General features: G+C 41.4%; 1 protein-coding gene across 1 annotated transcript; it reads left to right on the forward strand.

Annotated features, from left to right (window-relative positions):
• The first annotated feature begins 214 nt into the window (after positions 1-214).
• Positions 215-25,499, forward strand: agfg1a (ArfGAP with FG repeats 1a). Its single transcript, XM_046863023.1, is given in 15 exon segments — positions 215-926; positions 929-959; positions 13,212-13,305; positions 16,551-16,666; positions 17,202-17,364; positions 17,676-17,826; positions 18,155-18,283; positions 19,454-19,504; positions 19,507-19,659; positions 19,824-19,983; positions 20,711-20,784; positions 21,606-21,695; positions 23,567-23,716; positions 24,231-24,319; positions 24,418-25,499. Coding segments are annotated over 15 exon segments (1,890 nt in total). The 5' UTR covers positions 215-547; the 3' UTR covers positions 24,478-25,499.
• Positions 25,500-26,025: the final 526 nt, after the last annotated feature.

A 26,025-nucleotide genomic window follows, 5' to 3' on the forward strand; every position in this document is an offset into this window, starting at 1 on the left:
TGATTTCATTTGTAACAGCAAAAGTGTCTTATTCTAATTGACTGAATAAATGTAAGAATTTGACTCAGAAGTTGATGTATACAAAAATCCCATAAAAATTTATCAATTTTAATTTATTTAATAATATTATTTTCTGTCACTGCAGTGAACTGAACACCACATAGAATATGAAGAATATCACGAATTTCAGGAATCAGATGTCCACTATAGTCCTTAAGGTACCGGCACAATAACACACTCAGCAAAATATCGTCTAATTTTTGTTATCGATAAAACCATTTGGGTTTGGTCAATATTGCACACTCCTGGTTGGGGAATCTGCTTTTTTATTATTGTTATTATTTCTGATCAGAGGAACGTATGGAAGTCCTAAGAGGCCATGCACTTTAATATTTTTTCTTTCTTGTTTTCTCAAAAAAAAAGATTCAAGACACCAAGAACCAAGTCGGTGAAATAATCCGATCTTCCCATCAGCAGTGTGAACTGGGTCACTCCCGCAGAGAAGTGAACGCAACTTTTTTTTGGCTGGGCGGGGCAGGCTGCGCGCATGCGCAGTGACAACGAGCACACAGTGCGTGTGTCTCTCGCTCTGTCCCCCTCCCTCCCAGACACACAGAGGGGCCCTGAGAGTGAATTCCTCCTGCTTGTGTCTGTCTTACACCTTAATCCTGTTCTCCACCCAGTGCTCTCTCTACCTCCGTTTGAGTCTCTCTTTCATTTCGAGGATATACATATATTTTTTATTATAAAGTTTTTTTTTCCTCCACCGCCTCCGCGTGTAAAACTCCCAGCAATGGCGGCGAGCGCGAAGCGAAAACAAGAGGAGAAGCACCTGAAGATGCTCAGGGAAATGACCAGCTTGGCACCCAACAGAAAGTGCTTCGACTGCGACCAGCGCGGCCCGACCTACGCCAACATGACCAACGGATCTTCGTCTGTACCTCCTGCTCCGGTATCCTGTAAGTCAGCCAACAAACCCTCGGCGCGGCCGCGTCTCAAATACGCGCTCCAGCGCCTACGCAGGGCGCGCCTTCCGTTCTAACCGTCCACAAAGTAGGGTGCCTTCGTAGGGAGGACCCTGTGGTTTGCAACCCTGCCAACCCTGATGTCTCCCTCTATCTCTCTCTCTATCTCTCTAGCACAGTTTAGAATGTCCCAGAAATGAACATAACCCGAATTCGTTATATTTCCCCAATTTTTCATCAATATATACAATCACCAGAAATCATAAATAAACAATAGGCTTCATAAAAAATAAAAAGTATCCTAACCAAAATACGATATTACATATTATTTTCATTTATTTTAGTTTTACGTGACAGAAGAAAAACCCCACTGTGACGTGTAAAAAGTCTTTACCCACTACACCACTATCTAGGTGGCTAATCTACCTACCTACCTGTCGGAGGACCGAAGCTAGCATGGCTTTACCGTTAACTTCAGCTCAATTTCAGGGCCTGGAAGCCTTCTTATATGTTCTGTATGCCTTAATATAATGGCCCAGTGTTGGGTTAAGAAGTGTAGACCGCGAGAAAGGGTATAAAACTATTCTGCTGTAGACTCTACGCCTAAAATTAGCCGTGTATCGTGGGCTGGTTCGAGAGGGGAAACCGCTAGTCAGGCTGCATGAAGTTGGAAGTCGCTAGCGTGCCGTTAGGGTGTGTGTGCGCGCGCGCGCGAGCCGTTAGCTAACCGTCAGCTTTACTTGTTCTTATTACCGTCTCAAAAATATTAAATATAAACCATACATGTTGCAGTTTCGGAGTTTTTATAAGTAAGTGCTAAACACTTATGTTATTCAGTAGTCGAAAAACGGCTCCCATCGTTTCGTTCCGAACCAGCCGCTGACCCAAGTGCCGCCCGGTCCGGTCCGGATATCAGCGGTTTTCGCCTCATGGCTGTTGAATTCCGATTCTGATTGGTCAGCAGCCATTGAGAAGGATTTTTTTTTACTTACTAAGTAGTCCCGGCTCTCCTTGCAGTAGTAATGCGCTCGTTCAAATGCGGTATCGTTTCTATAGCGACCGCGCATTCACACTACGACTTGTATTGTCTATTATCTAGTACCGGGTCTGTCAGTACTGGGGGCGTAAATTTGGTACCTGCAACAATGCAGACATTTGTAAAATTGTATTTAAATTGTATTGACTTTTGCGCTGTTTGATTTCAATTTGATCGCAGATTCTTTTTTTTTTTTTTTTTTATGCATCGATCGATAAAGCTTGCACTGATTTTGCATTAAGGCGAATTGCATTTTCGTTATATATGTAAAAATAGAAATCAACCAGCACCCCATCTCCCCCACTGATCTATAGCCCTATTAGTATTGGATTAGTTTCTCATGCAGACATCCGGACTTTTCAACATAAGATCAAATCTGGGATTTGGGGACCAGTTAATTATTGTATTGATGTTATACAGGGAGTAAAATATCTTAGATGGAACCCAGAAATTTGTCAGTACACCGTTCCAATGATGGAACTGTAATGAACAGACATTCGGTGATGAGGATGTTTCCCCCTTTGAGTGTGGTTCTTTGTAGGGCTTCTTCCTCATGCCATCTGAGGGAGTTTGATGCACAAGATTAAATAGGGCATGTATCAGCCATAAAGCATCATTTTGCATTAATGGACACACAATATACAAATATTCTATGGTTTGACTTGTAATTATTATTTTTTTAAAAAGACAATAGCGATATGACAAAATTGCAAAAATATATAAGCTTCTTTATTATGTCTGGTGATCGAATAACACTATTTATAATGGCATCTGTTAGTGGGTGGAATTTATTTATTGGGCAGCAAGTGAACATTTTGTCTTCAAAGTTGACGTGTTAGAAGCAGGAAAAATGGACCAGCGTAGGGATTCGAGAGAGTTTGACAAAATTGTGACGTCTAGACGACTGGGTCAGAGTATCTCCAAAACTGCAGCTCTTGTGGGATGTTCTGCAGTGGTCAGTATCTATCAAAAATGGTCCAAGGAAGGAACAATAAGGCTCAATGATGCACGTGGGGAGCAAAGGTCCAACAGACAAGCTCCTGTAGATCAAACTGCAGAAGAAGTTAACGCTGTTGATGCTCGACAGGTCACGACTGTTTCGGGGTCCAACACCATATTAGGCAGGGGGTCATATTGTTCGGTGTTTACTGTATAGTTTATACGATATGTTACTGTAAATTGCTCTGTTTTGCTGAATTATGTACTGTAATGCAACCTGTACATGATATACATTTATATACATATACATTATAATAATTCAGGAAAAATTCATGTGGACCATGTGGAAGAATAAAATACTCTGAGACATGCTGCTGCAGTAAAAAAAATCATTCCGGGGTAGTAGTAGCTTCTCTTTGCGTTCCATCGTGAAATCCTGTAGCACCAATCAGATTTCAACACTGAGCAGCTTTTTGCTATTACTCATGTCTAAATAACTTTGAGGAGGCGTCACTACCAAACGGCACAGCGATGTGTGTCAGTGTAATGTTTCATCTCCTGGTGAACCAGCTGTAATTCCTGGCTAGACGTCATGAGGCTAAAAACCCACGGTACATCCAGCTGTTCTTCACATCTGTGGAAAAAAAAAGGCTGTTCCAGATTGTTCAAGTGATAAACAGAAGGCTGCAGTTCTGTTGTTTAGTGGTTTAGTGCTCCTGCGTCTGAATGGCTTACTTTTTTTTTTTTAACGTTTGCTCTCGACAAATCAAACTCTCGAATCGAGACGTCCCTGCATTCTTTCCGTTCTTTGTGTAACGGCAGCACCTGAGCGTTTGTTCTCACGCTCCAGTTTCTGCACCTCGGCTTCGGTCTCGAAGGCCATGACACATCTAAACATTCTGATCGAGTAGTTCAAGGAAACCAAGTTGTTGGAAAAGTGTCCTACAGGGTTCTCCAGAATTAGTGGCACTTTTCATTACATTGAATACTAGGTGGTATCAAAACGTTTCAAGACTCGCTCTGTTCACAAGAAAGGAATTTATCTACAATTACACCCTTCAGAATAGTCCCCTTGCACAGCAATGCAGCGCTCCCAGCGTTCCTGCCACTTCTGGAGAATGTACACACTACAATGTCTTATGCCACTCTGACTTATGAGGGTTAGTGCTCCCTGTGACTGTGCGTGCAACCTAGTGCTGCCACCTGTTGGTATGTTAGAAAACTAGTCTCAAAACGTTTTGATACCACCTCGAATATGAAGCCGGTTTCTGATCGCTGACCTGCATGAAACTTTAGGCAATTCCTAACGGCATGAAACCAACAATTATACTGACAATCTAGCCGAACCCATTTGATATGGTTTTCTTTTTGAGGTAAAATCTCCTACACCCAAATCACTTCAATAGAATAAAGTATTGCTACAGTTAATTAAAAATATTGGGTTCCAGGCTTCCCAGGTCCACCATTCTCCAAACCAGAGGTGTTCCCCCCCCGATATTTGAATCGATCCCATCTTCAGCAGCGCTTCTATTTTGGGAAAAAAACAGTTTCTGCTGGCTCGTCCTCAGATTCTCCAGACTTTCTCCTGATTTGAACATCTCGACTTGTCTCGAAGTAATCAAATTTGCGTAGCGCAAAATCGAATCAATCGCCTCGATTAGCCGAAAGACCCGGGTGTCACTCATTCTTGGAAAAGCAGAACAAACTGCTTAATAAAGAGACGCTAGGAAAGTAAACAGAACATCAGACGGTAATGGTTGTCGCCAGGAATGACGTCTGGTCTCGGGAGATCTTCGATCGTTGCTTGTCCAGATGCCTGGGTGGTCAGGAAGACGCCAGCCTTCTGGCGAGCTAAATTTCGGCCATCTGAAGCGTTAATGAGTTTTATTAGCGGCTCCCGGTTTCCTTCCTGCACAGATACTGACAGGATTTGATCATTACAAACAGAAGAATGTTCAAGTATCGTGTTGTTCACGCATAGAAAATACAGATGAATTTTCATCTCTGTCTATTTATTCATTGCTGTTTTTTCCTCAGAGCTACTTTGGCTTTCGCCACGAAAGGGAGGTACGGAAAAGCCACATTCGGAGATATTTTCCAGTTCCTGAGAGGAAAAACGCTTGCTGTATCTTGCTATCCGACTTTAAATCGCCCTGTCTGGGTGGGAGGGGCTTAAGCTTTCTCATGTCAATCACACAGCAGCATTAGCCAATCAGAGCACATTAGCAATATCAATATATAGAAATCGAATACCCATATTATATTAACACTCGTATATAATTATAAAATAGATGTTTTTAGATGTGCGATTGTCGACATGGTCTCCAGCATGGCGTAATAAGCGAGTGCGCTAAAAATACCCTCCCAGAGGATCCTGAAGATAATTGAGCTATTTCATGACTCAAAGTTGAAACGACTTTGGCCTCGTGCAATCTGCGGCGGCTTCAGACTATACCCACAGGAACCGAGGTGCCTCAAAATGGCGTGTTTTAAAAGGGGTGTGACAGTGCATGGAATTTCCACATAAATACGGAGCATTTGTGGGTGTCCTTTAGATAAGGTCACGCCCACTTTCTAGACAATCTGCCAATGACTTCCTAGCTAGTTTTCTAGATTCGCTAAATGCTTCTTTTACATAATTTACATAATTGGATTCTCCGTTGGATTCTCGTAAAAGAAGCATTTAGCTAATCTAAAAAAAAAAACTAGCTAGGAAGTCATTGGCATTTTGGCATTGGCATCCTTTAATCCCGTCAAAGTAGTCGGGTTAGTTTCAATAGTCAAATTGTCTGGCAGAGGTTGTCAATGATTTTCTTCAATTGTGTACGTGTCCGACCTTTGCAGTTCCACCTTTTCCGGAATATTCTACCACCCTGTAGATTTCAGAGATGCAGAGTGACTTACGATTATTTCATCCAACTGAGCGGTTGCGGGGCTTACTCAACTAGTGGTGGCTTGGCGGTATTGGGATTTTGAACTCACAACCTTCTGATTTCTAAACCTTTCCTTTTTTGGGTACCTCTTCAAAGTTAAGCCTTTCGGGAAGGGTTTGTCCAACAACCTTTTGATTTCTAAACCTTTTCTCTTTTGGGTACCTCTTTAAAGTTAAGCCTTTCGGGAAGGGGTTGTCCAACAATTAGTATGTCTTGACACTATCGAAAACATTTACAGCCAGCAACACAAGCTTGCGAATGGACTCCCATTGACAAGCTCTTAATGGAAGATGTTCCACGTGATGAGTTTGGTATAGGAGGATCTTTTTCTCTTGTAGTAGCATTTGCGATTGCTGTGCAGCCAGAGGTTTCAGTGTGTTTGCTAATAGGTCAAAAGTCATGGAGGAACCCTGGTGGACTAAAAGATAATGTTGTGATTAATGGTTGCTAGGTGGTTGCTAAGGCGTCGCTTCCCTATTTCGGTTGTTTGCTTTCATATTCCAGTTGGTTGCTTGGGTGTTTCTCGGTTGTTGCTATGCTATCCCAGCTGACTTTTACATTGGTGCCGGTATCGGACAGTGCGAAGCGAGCTAAAAATGTTCAGAATTCCATCTTTGCTTGGACAACCAAAAAAAAAAAAAAAAAGGACATGGTTCAGTCCTTATGTCCCAATGAACCAGAAGTCCACTCCTTTCTAACCCTCACACACCCTTATTTTACTGATAAAACTGATTAAGAATGTTTATTACAGCAATTGCAATATAAACTAGAGGTCGACAGATATGGGTTTTTCTCTGGCCGATGCCGATATTTAGAAATTAGGGCAGCCAATGGCTGATATATGATGCCGATCTTCTTTTTTTTTTCTTTCCCCTCAAAAAATCAGTTAATCAACAAGATGTTATACAGAAAATTGCTTAAATGACATTTATTAATCCAAAACAAACCTCTCTAATAAGTGCAATTGCAGTCTTCCTGCCTACCTGTAGCCTAGACACAGGCTTTTCTTCAGCGATGGCGAAAGAGATCTCCGAATCTGTTATTGATCGCAGAATGTGAAAATCTGCATTTATATATTCATAGTTGTACGTGCGATTTTCGCCGTTTGGATGCCGAATTTACACCACCGCCACCTGCTGGTATTGGAGAGTTATGTTCTCTCACGCCAGCTCAGAAATTGAAGCACAAAATTGACCCGATTTAATCGTCCGACTGATCGTTCGTTGACCTCCGATATAAACACACCACCATCAAACACTTCATCTAGTTGGCTAGATAGTGAACTGAGCTTCCAAAACGAGGGGTCGGAAATATCAGTAGCCCCTGGACTTCCAGGACCAGAGAAATGGAAAAAAACATTTCTAGTCTATTACTGATATTTGTGCCAGTGCTAAAGCAATTCCAGCCTGAGACATTATTCAGGACAGTTCTGGATTTTGTGACTGCTGCTTTTGATTAATCGATCGTCTGCACTATTTTTAGTTCTACCCGTACGTCCTGGCTCGGCTCACATCGTAGCCGTGCACGAGGGATAAGCAAAATCAGCCTGGGTAATTGGGTACAGCTCGCTTGGCAACAATACAGACAGTAACGTGGCTAATCCGTCGTGCGCTCTTAGAGCTAGGAATTTCTACAATAAGCAGTATAGTAATATCACATAATATAGGTGCTCACAAAAGACTAGTAAGGCGGTAGTGCTTCGTTTTAACAAATATAATCGAATCCAATTCAACACATTAAAAAAACTTTAAAAACGTAACAGTCAATTAAGACGTATATATTTTCTGTAGTATGTGCTCCATGAAGTTATAGTTTACATAGGTTGGAGTGGAAGATCTTGAGTGGCCTGCTATAGATCTCGATCAGTTAACCCGATTTTACTAACACAAAAAAAACACTTGAATCTTCAGGTCAGGTGTCTAGCAACTTTTTGGTTTGATGGGAACAATCAGGAAATGATCTCAGCAAAATCGCAATTTTCGAGGTGTGTGTTTGCCTTTGTGTACCCTTCAGGAAGTCGGAGCTGCATTCCACTGGATCAGCAGCATGTGGCCAACTTGTGTAACAGGAAGTGGAAACAGCAGGACAGGAAGTTAGATCTCTCTTTGGAATGTGTAAACCATAGGTGGATTTACTGTGTGTGTATGTGTGTATAAGAGAGATTAGGGTTCTGTAATAGCTTTAAAATCACGGTCAGGCCTCTGGGTGGAAGTAAAAATTGCGCAAATAGAGATCAAAAACAACCGCAAATGTATTCTTTGTGCTCACATATAACCTGAAACCATGAGCAACTCTGAGAAATCTGGCCAAGTTTCTTGTGCAACATCCGTCTCGACTTGGATTTGGCCTCCCACACCTTTACTCATCTTTTGAGAGGCGAAGATTTTTAAGCCTAATGCCGGTGAAGCATTTGATCATGTTTTGTGTTTACGGGTAAAAAAGACATTTAAAAAAAATAAAATTTTAAAAATAGAATTACCTGTGATTATATTCTTTAAATGCAGTTTTTTATTTTTATTATTATTAACATTTGTGAACATTAACAGTTTATTTTTTTAAACAATTTTCTAATAAAATGCCTGCTTGGGTTATATGTCTAAAATATTTTCTAATAAAAAAAATATATATAAATATAAAAAATTAAATAGAATGAATAAAATGAATACAATACACTTTTTTTATTATTATATCGATTTAATTGAATAACGGATATTAATCTTCGGCGAAGGCAGGAAGTGGCAGCGATTTTGCGGATGCGAAAAAACGCATACAAATCGTATTTCCAGTTCAGTGACACTGCGCTGACTCTAGTTCCAAAAGTCCCTCCGCAGTGGCAAAGTAGGTTATGGGAAAAAATTCCTTTAATAAAACGTAATTATTCTTGTATTTATTTATTAAATCTCACACCGTATCGTGATGCAGTGTTCATGGTTACGGAAAAGCTGAGACCCAAACCTGTTCCAGCATGACAATGTGGCACAAAGCCAGCTCCATGAAGATATGCTTTACATGAATTGGAGTGGAAGATCTCCCTGTTATAGCTCTCCAGCCCTATTGATGAGCTTTGAGATGAACTGGAACGCATCAGTACCTGATTTTACTAATACCCTTGTGGTCAGATCGAGTCAGTGCAGCACAGCACAGCAGGTTGAGCTTCAGATATCATTCCAAGCACTGAATTACCTCAGAAACCATCATTTTTCACCTGTAAGACTGATGGGAGATGCAGAAGACCATCTTTCCTGTAAAATAAAATGGACATGCCTGTGCAATGATTGATTCATGGCTGTAGTTCAAGAGATTTTGACACAGTGGCTAAACATGGTTCTTTTTTTTTTTTCTTTTTAATTGCATGTCTGGTTCGATTGAGTTTCACCATGTTTGCACCATGTTACCGGAAGGCATATGACCCGACGTGACTTCCCGTTCAATCAAAACAGCACAATGGTGCTCAACGTGGAACCCTCAGTGGTACATTGTGTTGCCAAATGGTTTATAAACATGTAACAGCTGACATTTCTTTTATTTCATTTTTTATTTAATTTTTTTTCCCCATTATTTCAACTCCCCAATCTGATCTGACTGAAAAAAGTACTACTTATGAAAATCTGGTCTTCCTGTTGAGAAACCCACATCCTACTTTTTACTCTTCCCTTTATTAATAATAAATAGTTTTGCTGTATTGCTGAAAGTGTATTCAGTGTTGTAGAAATGCCTCCGATTTGAGGATTTTTAAAGCACCCTTATGTATTTTTTATAAACCCTTACATACCCTTATAGTCAATTGCATAGGATTGTAAAAACCTGTACCCTATGTACCCTCATGGATACTTATTCGGTTCCGTACAGAGCCTTATAGATATTTAAATACCCTCACAGTTCCTTATATACCTTGATAGATAATCATATAAGGAACCATAAGGGTATATAAGTATCTATATGGATATATGTGGTACTGTAATGGTATGTACCCTTATAGAGGTCGACCAATTGATGCTGCAAACTAGCCAGGCGCATCCGACACACCAAACCGTGCACAACAGAACTCTCCCTTACCAGCAGGTGGCACTAATCCATGTATTCGCCATCCTAACGCAGAAACAGAACGAGCAGTTCCTTATGTACCCTTAGATATTAAAAAGCCCCACAGTTCCTTATATACCCCAAAAGATACTTAATCACACCCACAGTTCCTTATGTACCCATATAGATACTTGTCCACCCCTGCATTTTTTTCTTTTTTTTTCTTTCATGCCCGAGTCTTTAATTCCGTAAGCCGAATCTCATTCGACGACCACGAAACGGGAGTGTGTGAAGTATACGTTCTCTGGTCCGGACACCACCTTTAAACCCAATATATTTGTTCTGTAACAGCAGCCTGACTCTATTTACAGCTGAAGGTGTCAGCATTAAGGAGACCCTGGTTGGAAAAATCTTCCACCTGCTCACCGCCTTTGCCGTAGCTCTCACCATGGAGGCGGACCTGTTCGGCTCTCAGTTTCTTATATACCTTTATAGATACTTCTATACCCTTGCAGTCCCTTATATATCCCCCCACAGATACATATTCACCCTTATAGTTTTTTGTATACCTTTATATATACTTGTATACCCTTGCAGTTTCTTATATACCCCACAGATACTTATTCACCCTTATAGTTCATTATATACCTTTTATAGATACTTATACCCTTACAGTTCCTTATATATCCCCCCCAAATACTTATTCACCCTTAGAGTTTCTTATATACCCTTAAAATATCCTTATAGATACTTATATACTCTGAAAGACCCATTAAGGTTTGTTTCAACTATTACAATATATTTCTATACGCTTATACTCTTTTTAAACCCTGACATACCCCTTTGTAGACCCTTGTAGGGCCGAAAAGCTGCTAACAATTATTAAGCAGTGGGCTGTGGCCCAATAGACAGAGGAAGCAACCGGCAGTTTTGGAATATAAATAATTCAGCAGCTGGTCTAGTCTTTCACGCACACGTCTCCTCAGTCTTAGGAGCCATTTGTCTTTTCGAACCTGAGCCTTTAGAGTGACAAACACGCATTGTTGACCACAAGGAAAAGTGCAATCGAGTCGGAACGATATATTTCCTGCTCTACCTTCTACACACTGATATTTATGCACCATTAGTGGTGCTTCTATCTCAGATAGATGCTTGTACATCCTCAAAGTTCCTTATATACCCTCAAAGCTCCTAAAATATTATTATATACTCTGAAAGATCTATAGAGTTTTGTTGACTAGTACAAAATACTCAGCAAACTAGGACGGGTAATTTGGGCCACACATCACACACACACACACACACACACACACACACACACACACACACACACACACACACACACGTGCTACCCTCTAAGGTGGAAAGTTTTGTTTGCACACAGCATCAAGTAAGGCCACTGACACCTGAGCCATGAGAGGGGCATTATGTTCACATGCTACACATCATTCACAGACACACACACACACACACCCCTCCTACTCCAGAGAGTCCTATAGCTATTCTGTATGAGAAGCAAATGATGGCAAAATTGCATTTTAGACTTACTAGTGGTGCATCAATTCAGTTTTTCCCTTAGATTTAGCACCAGCACATCGTTCTGCTGATTTTAACATGTAAATTACATTACAGAAGCTTTTATATGTCTGTTCTTGTTGACTGGATCAAACAGCGACCATGAACTGTGTGCTCATAGGCTGCTAGACTTATGTTCGAAAGGTCATTTTGAAAGGCATTCGTTAGCCATGACTTTTTTAGCTCCGGTTGAAAAAGCGGTTTGGTGGAGAACCTACACAAGGTTTACACCATATGGTATGTCGTAGTATCGAAATTTTGGCAGAGAAACGTGTTATTTTCTGTTTTTATTAAAAAATTTGTGGATGGTATGAATAAATGAGCGCAGTATCACAGCGATACCCGACACCGGGTAGGGTTGCGAATCTCCAGCCATTTTCATGACTGGACACTTTCCATTGGAATGAACTGTGAATTTACAAAATTGCAGGTTAGCCGATAACGTGGAGCTTATAATGAGGCCACGCCCCATACATGCACGGTGCATTCCTCCATAACGCATCATTTCTTGAAACTGGCGAAACACGAAATAATGCCAAAGATTTTGCGCAAAAAATTACACTAGCATTTAAGTCCAAACAAAATGATACATATATATGACACAGTTTATATAAATTTCCACAGATTTCTAGTGAATATTCCCATAAATTCATGGTAAGTTTCCAATTTAAGTTATAGTATCGGCATCGAACCAGAAACTCGAGATGCCTCAGGGTCTAACCTTGATGTCCTTGTTCCACATTTGTATATAACAAGCTAATAACTCTTTCTCGTTTTCTGAGAGAACAGGGACTGCGGCTAGGCTAGGCTGCTTAATATAGTTTACGTACACTTGCACACAGGGACTGGAGCTAATCTAATACTCAGCCTTGCAAAAGTGTAACACATCCCCAATTCAATTAAGCCCTCCTTCTCACAGAGTCTTTTTTTTCTCAATCCCTCGTTCTGCCAGCAGAACTGCCAACTAACTTACTAGTTAATTGTTATTACGATGTGCATTAACAGCAATTTGGCTATCGGATCTGTAGCCGTAACAGTGCCTGTGTTTGACATGAGGGTTTTTGAAAGGTCAGGTGGTGTGCTATTGGTGGTGGGGGGGCTTTGTGGAACATGTTCTATGTGGAACATTTGTGGAACATTTCATGCATCACATCTGAAGACCCTGGAAACAATCATGTGCCTCGAACGTGGTACATTTTGGGGCCAAAAAAATACACAAATGGTTGTAAAAGTCAGGTGTCCCTAAATTTTTGTGTGTATAGTGTATAAAAAAATGGAAGGGGAACCCACTCTCATTTGGTTGACGCAGAATATCACCAAAGGATGAACTGATTTGATTTTGGAAGTGATTTAAACAGGGTCAAAGCCACAAGGGGGGGAAAAATGTCTGACCTAAATTTTTTTTCCTGTTTGAAGAATATTTGAAGGGTGTACTTGTTCTATTTGTAATAACTTTGTGTTTTGCCAAAGGACTAAAGATTATATTCTAGCATTGAAGGTGAACTTCCTGTCATTTGTGGTCCCTTTTGTCATGGGTAATTCTGCAAAACGAAGTCTTTGTTCAAACCTAACAATCAGCCTTGATTTCCGAGTCAGTTGGAAGCAGGACGGTATTATAGTGAGTCAGATTTCTGAATTAGATTATCAGAGTTTCAGTTCGTCTGTGGTGTTTGCGTGTTCAACGCTTTAATTACGCATGGCTGTCGTAACAACGCTCTCTCTCTCTGTCTCTTTTTCTAGGCGAGGTCTGAACCCTCCCCACAGAGTGAAGTCCATCTCCATGACGACCTTCACGCAACAGGAAATAGAATTTCTACAGAAGCATGGAAATGAGGTAACATTGACCCAGGGTGATTAACGCCACATCCGTTTAACGTTTGACTAACTCGCAATTGCCGACAGCATTCCGGTTATTCTCAATAAATCAGGACCTTCATGTTCAACACGCTTGCTAAATGGGCTTTCCTTCACATTTTTTCCTTTCATTTGGTCAGATTTGGATTAGAAAATCCGCATTAAACCAGTCTCACAAATTACAGAGAATTATGTTTGTATGACTTCGATTAAAACTTGGAATTTCCATTCTTGGATTCAAGAAAGTCTGGTGGACACCCGACCATAAGATTAGTATGTGCTTTTTTTTTGCACATCTCATTCCTAATTTAGTCTCCATTTGCTCTTGTAACAACCTTCATTCGTCTGGGAAGATGTTCCAGCAGTTTTTGTGTTGATTTGTACTCATTCATGCCATGAGCCTTAACAGGCTCAACTCCGAAAATGTTCGAAACCATTCAGTCACTTGTGCATGATGATCGTCGGAGAACAGTTCACAACATTGTTGCCGTTGTGTCATACGAAACAGTCCGGAAAAATCCTCACGTGTTTTCGAACGTGCTGTATTGCTGCCGAGTTCATTCCCAAGCTGCTGACCCAGGAGCAGAAGAAACACGGCGTCGCAGGGTGTACGGGTACAACCCTGAGACCAAGCAACAGTCTTTACAGTGGAAGAGGCCCATCATCTGCACGACCGAAAAAGGCAAGGCAGGTCCGTAGATCGTAATTCGTCCCAAGGGGGCCAGACCGCCAATAACGAGTTCTACTACCAGGTTTAAGGGCGTCTGAGGGAGGAAGTCCGTCGAATGGGACCGGATCAGGAGCTTCGCCATATACCAAATATAAAAAAAAAAAACTTAATAGCAGCTTTATCAGTCGTTCCCTTGCTCACTTTTTTCAAATACTAATGATAAAAAAGGGTTTCTCGTGCTACCACTGAGAAGCCACAAAACTGTCCCGACTGACACTGGAGACTCCTTTTAGAAATGTTCAAACAGGGACCTTATCGAAAATGTCACGCCTTCGCCAAACACCAAGTCTGTAGACAATGATACACACACACGGATTCGGTCTTGTTCCTGTTCCCTTTCCAAACCAAAGCGAGTTTTATTCTTGCACAATGTCTTAAATGACAGTGTTGCAGAAATCGATCAACTGTTCGTACTTGTCTTTTAATCACACATAAATTTATCCCAAGATTCTGTGGAGGTGAAACGTATGAAACTGGCTATAATCAGGTGGCACTGATGGTGGCATCGGTGCTGTGTCTGTGAGAAATATGAACCTTGTCGCTAACTCTGTTCCAAAAACATGCTGACTCTTACTTTTTTTTTTTTCCCTTTTCTTCCTCATTTTTTCCCTCCTTCACTGCCATGTTACACTACTGCCACCCTTTCCATATCCCAGTTACCCACGATTAGCATATACCATGCCTGGGTTATTAGTTTATTATTCATAGCCTGTTAAACAAGTAGGTTTAACAACCAGAGCTGGATTTAATTAGTCCAATATAACATAACGAGCCGTTTAGTGTTCCTGTCCGAGGTCCCTAATGTCCGCCTGCTCACCCTTTACATAATAAATAGCCTTGTAACACTAGTGTGTGTGTGTGTGTGTGTCCTGTGCGTGACTGACTTCATTGATCTTCTCTAAATGGTGTCAGTGTTTCTTGCTGTGTGAGACTCTGTGTCTTAGTGTTCAGTCAGAGGCATCAATATAGTCCGGTTTTATAGCTGCTTCTTGTAGCTAGTGTGTGCGGTGAGTAACATCTTCGTCATGGCAACTTGGATGGTGTACACGGTGCATAATCGAAGCTAATTATCATAAATCGTATATAATAGAAAGCAAGGGTGAAAAGTGAATACGATTTAAGGATCTCTATCAGGTTAGACCTTGTGAAGGAAGTACGAGGTGGTATCAAAAAGTTTCGAGATTAGCTCTGTTTACAAGACACACCATCACCTTCAAAATAGCCCCCTTTGCAATACAGCGTTCCTGCCGTTTCTGGAATACGTCCTGGAAGTCTTCCCTTGAAAGCATGCCAAGAGACCTGCAATTCGCGCTGGATCTCAGGCATTGGTGTCAAAACGGTGACCTTTAAACCGTATCTTCATCTTCCGGAAGACAGCAAAGTGCACAGGAACAAAATCTGTTGAGTAGGGTGGGTGAGATCGTGTGGATTGTTCTCCAACGATCATCATGCACAAGTTGCTGAATGGTTTGGACATTTTCGGGGGTTGAGTTTTTTGAAGGTCGTTCTGATCTTACATTGTTTTTCAGTGATGTTTCTCCGCTATGGAAGCAAACGACTCGTTGCTGCATCGCCGTATGTCGAACGTATGTTGTGTCAAAATGATGAAATCGCAGATGTGGTAATGCACAGAATAGCAGTCAGCAGAATTAGTCTCGAAACTTTTTGATACCACCTTATATACTTTTGCCCATATGGAGTATTGTTTATAATGGTTATCACATAGGTGACCAACATGGGAGGTGGTAGATCCGTGGTTAAGGCTTTTGGTTACTGATCAGAAGGTCAGGGGTTCGAATCATTCTTGGGCCCTCAAGCAAGGCCCTTAACCCTATGTGCAACAGGGGCCCTGTAGCATGTAACTCCGGGTTCCTAACATTTTTTAGAAAAGTTTTAAGACACTCGTCTTATTTTCTCTTATATATTTAGTGTAGCTCTTTAATAAAGAAAAAGTACCTCCTACTCGATTAATCAGTAAAATGCTCGATTGCTAAAATAATCGATAGCTGCAGCCCTGCTCTCTTTCAATTGTTTGGTTTGATGGAATTTTTATGAATGAAAATGAAGCTATATTTGCGTGTGTATGCAAAAGAAATGTAAATGAAACTGTATTTTTGTATGTGAAATTTGCAATTGTTTAAACTACAGGTCGACCGATACTGGATTTTACCGATACCAGGTTACGATAGCTGGGTTGAATCGTATATTTGTCAATAACAGATTGAGGTACATGAATGAGGTACAGCGTGCAGTTTCACGTGTCAAAACAAACTGCCAGTAGCATCATTGATTTGCCTGTAAAGGCTGCTCTCATACTGTATAATGACAGCAGAGCTTCTCAGCTGCTCCAGCGCAGACACAACCCGGAAAAACTATCGGTATGGATTTTTGCCGATAGTTCCAGCAATCAAGTATCGTGCCAGTTTATCTTCAAATCCGATCAGTTGTTCGATCTCTACTTTAAACCATTTTTTCTTCCTCTTTATGTTCTGTAGGTGTGCAAACAGATATGGCTAGGACTCTTCGACGACAGAAGCTCAACTGTACCCGACTTCAGGGAACCTCAGAAAGTCAAAGAGTTCCTCCAGGAAAAATATGAGAAGAAGCGATGGTGAGTTGGGCGCTTCACAGCCTTGCTTATGTACAGTATAACTGTGTGTGGGTTTAGAATTTATAGAGTACACAAATTTTCTATTTCTTTTTTTTTTTTTTTTTTGGCTTAATTTGTTCTTTCTTCAATTGTAACAAGTCTCTCCAATCCCGGTTCTGAAATCCAGCCCCCTAGCATGATGCTCCCACCAGCATGCTTCACTGTCAGGATAGTATTAACTCACTGATGAACAATACCTGGGTTTTTACGTTCAGCCCTAACGTTTAACCTTCAAACGTCCTTCAAGTGGTCTGATTCTTTATTCTAATGAGTTCGCAGCTAACAAGAGGTCAGAAATACCTCAGGTTTTCCCCCCTTCTCCTGTATATCTATCAGTTTTTACATCGGTATTTACAGCCTTAAATACCCAATGACCCTAATAGAAATCATGACCCTCCTCGCCATTTATTTCACGTCGTCATGAAGCCCTTGTTCAGAAATGGATCCATGACACCTTAATACCTTTTTTTCACGTTATTTTTATCTTTGTGCTCAGGTACGTTCCTCCCGAACAAGCCAAGGTGGTAGCTTCGGTCCATGCCTCAATGTCGGGCTCATCAGCCAGCAGCACAAACAGCACTCCGGAAGTGCGGCCGCTAAAAACCCTGCTGGGAGACTCGGCACCTGCTCTGCACCTGAGCCGAAACACGCCCAGCCAGGTATGTACACACAGCTCAGAGGGTTATTCACTTTGTTTTTGCATCATGGAACTTGCGTCAGAAATGAATTTTCACAGACTTTATTGCTGTAAAAGTGAAAAGTCCAGCATTATCTATGTTATAGCTAGCCCCCTACTGCCCATAATATGCATTACATTTGGTGAGTAGAGTCCTTCTCACTAAAGCATTTTCTCTTAAATGTTTTTGTTGTCTCTCCCCGTGTACTGTATTTTCCTGACTCTGTCTGAACAGTTTCTTTTCTTCTAAGCTTCATTTTTTTTTTTTTTACCTGCATGTTTTGTCCCTTTCAGTCCCCTGTAGTGTCACGTGTTCAGTCGGCCCACCAGGACAGGAAGTTCGATCTGCTCAGCGATCTGGGAGGCGACATTTTTGCCGGTCCGACATCACAGTCCACGGGCAGCTCCGGCTTTGCCAACTTTGCCAATTTCAATAGCCATCCAGGTAAGCGCTCTGTCCCCCGGGAAAGACTCATCGGAAAAAGGACAACTGTCCGGTTAGAGACACGAAAACATGAATAAACTGTGCAGCATTCTATACAGTGTCCAAAAGGAGAACTCGTCATAAGAAAGCTCTCATAAGTGAAGGCAATAGTACTGGGATGTGACTTCCTAGTAGGAATCCCGGGTTTTTCCAGGAGTCGTTTTAGCCCAGATTTCCACACGACATTCATTATTTTCTCATTAATCCAGTTTCATTTGAAATTCACCTCATCGTTTCTTCTGTCCTGACTCCCATTTCTCATCCCATTTGTTTGTGTTGTAACCTCCAGCAGCGCAGAGCGCTAACGCTAGCGCAGACTTTGCGAATTTCGATGCGTTCGGGAGTTCTGCCGCCGCCACCGCACAGAGCGCTGCGTTTTCCTCCGCCCCACAAGCACCATTTCAGCCTGCTCAAACAGGTACAAACACACACGTGTTCATGTCCATTCAAATACACTTCTCATTTATCTCCTTATACTCCAGTATTCTGTACGTTTTGTTTTCCCCTTATTTGTCTCTGGGTGGCGCTAGGTGCCAGTTTACTGCCTAATATTGATCAATCAATCATCAGTCAATCAATCATTGGGTTGTCGCATTACTTTCCTGTCACACTGGATTGTTTTCATTTTTATGTTTTCATATCCAGGAAGTTACAGCTCTACCTCTGCCATGTTAATCTGTATTCTATGTGACTCTCAGGAAACGGCTCGGTCTGCGTAGCGGTAACCGAAAAGCCGTGTACCGCAAAATCTCTGCAGGAATAGGTGTACTGTTACATTCCTAGTGCTGAGAGGACGCTCTTGAGAAACAGATTAGCAAAGAGAAATCCGTCTACATATAAAATATTTGTCAATTTCTGAATAATAAATGTATAGCCCATTTACTAATAAGGTTACTAATGGTTTTTTACTGATGCAAATACGTTTGAATACAAGATACACACATTTGTATGGATGAATATGACTTGTGGCTTTGCATGGTTACATGACCTACAGCTTTTATCACTTGGGGTGTACTCACTTTTGTTGCCAGATATTTTGACAATAAAGGCTGTATGTTGAGTTATTTTTCAGAGGACAGTAAATGTATACTTATATACAAGTTGCACATTGACTACTCTAAAATATATCCAATAGTTTTGTTCCTTAGAAGGTATGCTAAAATGGTTGCTGAAATGTGAGGGGTGTACTCACTTTTGTGAGATTCTGTATAAACAGGTCCTCAGTATTTTTCAGGGACTCAGTTTGTTCAGCCAGGATACAGTTTGTTCAGAGTTTGAATTTGTTCTTGTACCTTTGCAGGTTCTGTCAGGTGAAAAATAGCTGTACGTGTGTGTGTTCTGTTGTGTTGACATTCTCTGTCTGTAACCTTTTCTCGTGAGGAATCCCGAACGAGAATGGTCAGAACATCAGGTCTGGTTTTTAATTACGCTTTTTAGAGCGTACGCGTGCCCGCCGGTGTGTTTGTAGGAATGTAGGTGGCCTATATTTAGTTTCTCCTGACTCTCATGAGAAATGACCAATTTGAAGTACGTTCTTCATCAGGTGACCTTGTCCCGATCCCTTGGTTCATGTCCGTCTCTCCTGCAGGTGGCTCAGCAGGAGTGCCCAACGCCAACTTTGCCAACTTTGACAACTTCCCAAGTCTTGCAGTGCCGACTTTGCCACGTACGGCTCCGCTCAGGCCAGCTGCTCCGGGGGTGGGGCTAAGGGTGACGGAGGAGCTGTACCTGCCGATAGGTATGCTGCACTTGCGGACCTGGACAACATCTTCAGCTCTGGCAAAACTGAACAAGGTACAAGTCACACACACGCCACACTGAATGGTCGGATTTTTGGTGCGATTTTAATAAGAAACTCGTGTCAATTAAGGAAGTGACAGTGTTTTACAACAATCTTGATCTTGTTTATTTGGGCCTTGTTTCTCAATTTATTTTTATTTTTTACCATTTTCTTGTAGGTTCGAGCTCAGCCCCGCCCTCTGCAGGTGTGGGGCCACCACCTCCTCAGGCAGCTTTGTTGGGGGGTGATCGCTACGCGGCACTGGCTGTCCTAGACAACGTTTTCAGCGTCCCAGTCCCCAGTGGCAGCAGCTTTGCCCCTGCCACCAGTACCCAAGGGTAAAAACACATCCTAATCCACACACCTCGTGTTAGTTCATTTTGTGGCTACTCGATCCGTACCAGAAATTGTATTGTATTTACTAATTCGCATACTTCACACAGGAAGTAGGAATTTCCGGTAGTAATCGATTAGCGACTCCCTTCTCTGTAACACAGAAAGATACAGGAGGCCTGGGGTGCAGTCAGCGTTCACGTTCATCCCAAAGGTGTTTGATTGGTTTGAGGTCAGAACTCTAAAGCAGGAGATCTTTCACTCCAACCCAGAGAAACCATATTTTCAAGGAGCTTGCTTTGTGCACAAGAGTATTGTCCTGCTGGAACAGGGTTAGGGTCTCTCCTAGTTCAGAAATCTCTAATTTCCACCCACAGAACTGCACACTCGAGAGTTTTGTGTGTAAATCCCCAGAGATCAGCAGTTTCTTAACCAGATCGTTTGGCTCCCAACACATTCAACGGCACTACGACTAAATTTTTCCATGTTTTTGATATTTGATGTGAATGTTAAGTGAAACTTGTGAACTTTTATCTGTGATTTAAAGTGGTGCAGTGTTTTGCTGATTGGATTATTTCACGGCATGTGCAGGTATAAAGCAAAAAAAAAAGATGCCAAACAAAATATCCATGTATTTTCCTTTATTTTTGCCAAATGTTCCAAACATTCGCAGCTTCGCCACCATGAATGACCAAAACAAACCTTTTAATCATCTCATTTCTCCTTCTTTAGTTCTGGGTTTGGAGCTCCTCCTGGAGTACCTGCACAACAGCCCCAGCAGGGGGCGCTGCCTCAGGGCTTCGGAGGTAAATACAACAATACGCAATAGTTGGGATTTGAATTGCTTTAAATATTTTGCCTCGTAGCTCAATACAGTCACCTTTACCTGGTATGTTCTCATCGGGTTTCCAATGACGAGGAGATTCATTGGCAAAAAGGCCAGTTTGTCGTCTTTTATTGGTTCGAAAGGGAGGAAATTCCACAGCATCTCTTCTTTTTTAAAGTTCTCTAAAGGTTCTGAGATCCCGAGAGTAACCATCCGCACTGATTTCGATGCCATGTACACCCTTAGTTGTAGATAAGAACCAAATGAAGTCAACAAAGTGCACAACATTGATGGAACAACCTCCTCCTAAGGGCATACTAAAGGCTGTTGTGTTCAGGAGTGTTTTCTTGGCTGCTTTGCAATTCCATGGTTAATTCCTTCCAACGAGGCCAAACCCACAGGCAAAGCATGACTGGCAATGACATCTGCCTCATGTTTGGACAAACGTGTGTCCGCCAATCGACTTTCATGTTGATCTTTCACCATTTTTTGGAGTTAAGGAGCTTTTTTGAATCTCCACTAGGGGTGTAACGTTAATGGAAACTGACTAGTGATAATAAAGAGGACTTGTCTTGAAATTCAGGTGATGAGAGAGGAGCATAACCAGCAAACAAGTGTGTGTGTGTGATGGCTAAAGAAAGCTAGCAAGTTAAAGACAACTAAAAGATTTTAAAATTGTATTCCAAGCTTGATTTTTTTTAAAAATACTTCGATTTCCACACGATACAATTACATCGCAAGACAATGGCATCTTTACAGCTTTATATTTGTATACCTTTTTACTTCTCTTCTATTGGTCAGGTCCCTCAACAAATCCCTTTGTCTCTACCGGCATACCACAAGCTGCTCCAGCTTCAAATCCATTTCAGGCCAATGGAAGACCAGCAGCAGGTAAGAGTCTGGATTTCTTCACTGTATCACTCAGGAAAATGCAAAATGTTTCTTTCGTCTCGTCTATTTTTTGCCTGAGATCCGTGTGATGGCAAGCTTGAGCAGGACAACAGTAGCTGTGGGGCGTTATCAGTTATTCAGGCCACCAGAAGGCGTTGCAAAGACCTGGATTGGGTTATACATGCGCCAATTCTGTGTCTACATACATTTTCTTTTAGATATATACATTTGTTTTGTTTGGACAGCTGATTTTGTGCTTATGTGCAATACAGCTGAATTTGTCTGTGTTTTTGCTATGAGGTACAGACCTCTCAGGAGTCTTTCACCCCCAAGGCTTCCCTTCGTCTTACTTTGGTATGGTCTTCCTCCTTTCCCAGTCTGCATCCTGAGTGCTGTGCTTTGATTTTTGGCCATCTGAAGGTGTGCTCTTCAGAAATACGTACACTATACTGACTAAAGTATTGGGACACCTGACTTTTGCAGACATTTGTGGACGTTCTCCAAACTGGTACCACAAATTCGAAGGCACACAGTTGTACAGAACGTCTTTAGATGCTGCAGCATTCGAATTTTCCCTCCACCTGGATTATCAGACCCAAACCCTGACTGCACCCCCAGGTCTCCTCAGCTCACCTACCTGATTTTACAAATCTCCTAGTGGCACTAATCTGTATAAAGAGTGGAGGTTTTGTGAAAAAGCACATGGTCAGGTGTCCACAAACTTTTATCCGCATAGCGTTACACGTATATCTGCAACTCCAGAATAACGGCAAACGTTTTTCATAAAACACCCACAAATCCACAACCCCAGAGTTACGCACTTCATCGTCGGAAACAAAACCCGAGCTACCGCTACATGTATACGAGGTGATTTCAAAAAGTTTCCACGTCTGCGATTTCAGCACAAGTTAGAACAAAGAGCAGACTTTTTAGCTTTGTAGCGGTAGCTCGGGTTTTGTTTCCATCGTTTTGAACTTGGTGTGATAAGCTCATGATGTTTATTTGTTTTCCAATTCTGTAACTCCGAAAACATGCTAAAAATTGCCCTAGATTTTTTTTTTTTTGCACAAAAAAGCCAAGGAGTTTAGAAAGCCATTCGTAAAAGGACCGTAGACTACAAAAGCCGTCAAAAACCCGATTTGTGTTTTGTTGTGTTTTTTTCTTTTCTTTTTTTTTTTTTCCTGTTTTGTTTTCCCAGACCGCCTTGCATACCCGTTTTCAGTAGAAATTTTCTACAGGCAGCTGAAAAATTGAGGTCCCCTGTAATCAGACACCCATTAGGGCGGAGTTTTCCTCAGATTATAATCTAGATTCAGAGCCACACACAATTATTATTATCTCAATAAATACATTGCATAAAGGCACTCGATAATATTACACCTATCAAGCTGGAGTTGATGTTGCCGGTTTTACTTAGAACACTGGAGTGTGTTGTGTCATGCACTGTGTGTGCGTGTGTGTGTGCGTGTGTGTGTGTGTGTGCATGGAAAATTAGGTTGCTAGGTATTGTGTGCTAAGTCATTTGGGATTCGGCCTATTGGGGCATCAATCACGCTGCCCCATGCTCGAAGAAAAGCCTCGGATAGAACAAATAATGAAGTGTTGTTAGGGATTGAGTTTATTTTCTGAACGATTTCTAATTCTATCTTGTGTTTACTATTGCACTATTGCTTAAACGTTTATTATTACAGTGTGTTGAGGTCTTTTGTTCGATGAATTACATACAATTGTTATACAAAACATAATGATAGTTTGCTTTAAGGAGGTTTTTTTATAATCCAGTGTAATCAAATGAAAAATAGTCGGTCTCATAATCATGTACAGTGTGTGTGTGTGTGTGTGTGTGTGTGTGTGTGTGTGTCTTGTCCCAGCTTCGTTTGGTCCCGGCTCGATGAGCATGCCTACTGGCTTCAGTAACACAGCAGCCTACAACCTCCCCACGAGCTTCAGCGGAAACTTCCAGCAACCCTTCCAAGGGCAGGGCTTCCCTCAACCCCAGGTCTACGCGCACCAACCAAACGGTATTGATGAATCATGTGATCAAAATAAGGTTTTCAAACGTAGTAGTTTATTAGAGGTCGACCAAGGATACTTGCGGATTACCGATTAATCAATCGATTTTTTTTTTCATGGAAACTGGATTAAAAAAAAAAAAAGCACGCTGTGTAAAATAGTAATAAAATGTATTAGTAAATAAAAAATAAATCTAATAAGATTTGGACTGATTCGCGTTAGAACGTTAACTAAAGTATAGTTTTTCCAGACACTGGATTTGATTAATTTTTTTCTATAATTATAAATCTATAATACAAAAGAACGAAAAATTTTAAATGAAATATGGATTATATGAATTACATTAATAAATATTGAGAAAAAATTTAAGACAAACATTAACGCACATAAAAACACGTGGTATCAGGGATTCGCCTCTAGAGGCCGCCCTCGGACCAACCTGAAAAACCTTTTGGTTTTGGTCGATCTAGTGGTAATAGTATTTAACCTTTTTTTTTTTTTTGTGTGTGTGTGTGTGTGTAGGTGGTGGATTTGCTGCATTTGGTCAAGGCAAAGCTGCTCAATTTGGACAGAACATGGCAGCACCTGGAGTCACCAATAACCCTTTTCTGGTGTGTACTGATTTGCATGTACCAAATCTTGAGTGGCATCATGCGTTTCTGAGATTTAACTCTCGTTATTCATTCCGATTGTGTCCGTGTCTCTACAGGCAGGAGCACCGGTGGGACAGTATCCATCAGGAAGTTCCTCCATGAACCCTTTCTTATAGCACCCCGCTCCGAACAACCCCTGGCGGCGTGAGACTCTGGCTTGCACCTCTTGCACTGTTTTGTTGTTCCAAGTAGCTTTAAAGACACATTTCTAAAGAACTTTTTTAATCATATTAGTACAAGAACAAGGTGTACCATGGCGGTCCATCTGTAACAGCCGAAAACGCGAAACACGGTGTCGGGGTGCCTACGGGGAAGGGGCTCGTTTTCCTTCGCTGAATCTGTGAAAAACAAAAAAAAACAAACAACAAAACCGGAAACAATTGTCCGTTTGAGCTAAGTTATTTCAAAAGTGTCCTGTGCATTCGAATGCTGCAGTCCTGTACATATCGATTTTCTCTGAACCAGGCAGGAAATTCCGCTCATGCGCATATCAGTATTTATATCTCTAACATCTCACACGTGCACCGAACTTCGACTTTGCGAACGATCGGAAAAAAACATGCTGGAGTTATCTGTCTGACGCCCGTTCGCTGAGAGAGAGAAAGAGACTCTCTCAAAGAAATGTGCATTTTTTTTTTTTTTTTTTTTTTCTTCCAACGTCTGTGAGGGGTTTTCCGATGGCATCGCTCCCAGACTCTCACCTGGACAGGTGCTACCCAGAGACTCCGAAAAGACACACCACTTCAGTCGAATGTTACATGAATTTAAGTTAATGTATGTACGTGTGTGTGCGAGTGTGTGTGTGTGTGTGTGTGTGTGTGTGTGTGTGTGTATATGGATACACACACACCCCCATGTATATTAAAATGAATTTTAATTAAGAAACATCATAGTGCGTTTCTTTTGCCTCTGCTCCGGATCCCATTTCGACACCCTGTCCTCCGACTACAGGCGAAACGTAACAAACGATACACGTGCAGCCACGTTTTTTTTTTCTGGGTTTCTCTGAAAAACCAAATAATTTCTGAACATGTGGATTTTTTTCTCCCCTTCGAATTGAATCTGCATGATTGTATAATTTTGTGTTTTTTTTGTCGGTTCAAGAACGAATAAATGTGTTTGAGTTCCCAACACCAAAGTGCTGCTGATAGCAAGTATGTTGTCCAACGTCCAATACATCTGGACAGATGTGATGAGGCCAAGCCCTTAGCACTTAATAGTGCGGAAACGACACAGGTCAAACGGTACGTCCGGGTTACGTCGCGTTCGTGCGCGATTCAGAGACGTCAGCGTTTTCGTTAATTGCTTAATTGATTGATGCCCCTTTAGGCCTCTGTTAGCTATTACTGCAGTTCCAGTTTTGCCCACAAGGTGAAAGAATACTGACCCAACACTAAAACCAACTAAAATCAAAGGGAATCTTTGCCCAAATCTGTGAAATAACACTTTGTATTGTTCATCGCACTGAATTTTAAATGTATGGAGATGTCAATGAAGACTTTAGGAGATTAGTATTTGATAAATGTCCCATTGGGTGAGCTGCTGCTAAAAATAATAATAAATGTGTCCACCACAAAAGAATTTAAAGCAGTTGGACCCATTTAAGATAAACAGTCCCTCTGCAGACTTTGATGATTAAATAGTCCTAGATTACATCAAATCTA

The sequence above is a fragment of the Silurus meridionalis genome, chromosome 12 (assembly GCF_014805685.1).
Source record: "Silurus meridionalis isolate SWU-2019-XX chromosome 12, ASM1480568v1, whole genome shotgun sequence".
NCBI lineage: Eukaryota > Metazoa > Chordata > Actinopteri > Siluriformes > Siluridae > Silurus > Silurus meridionalis.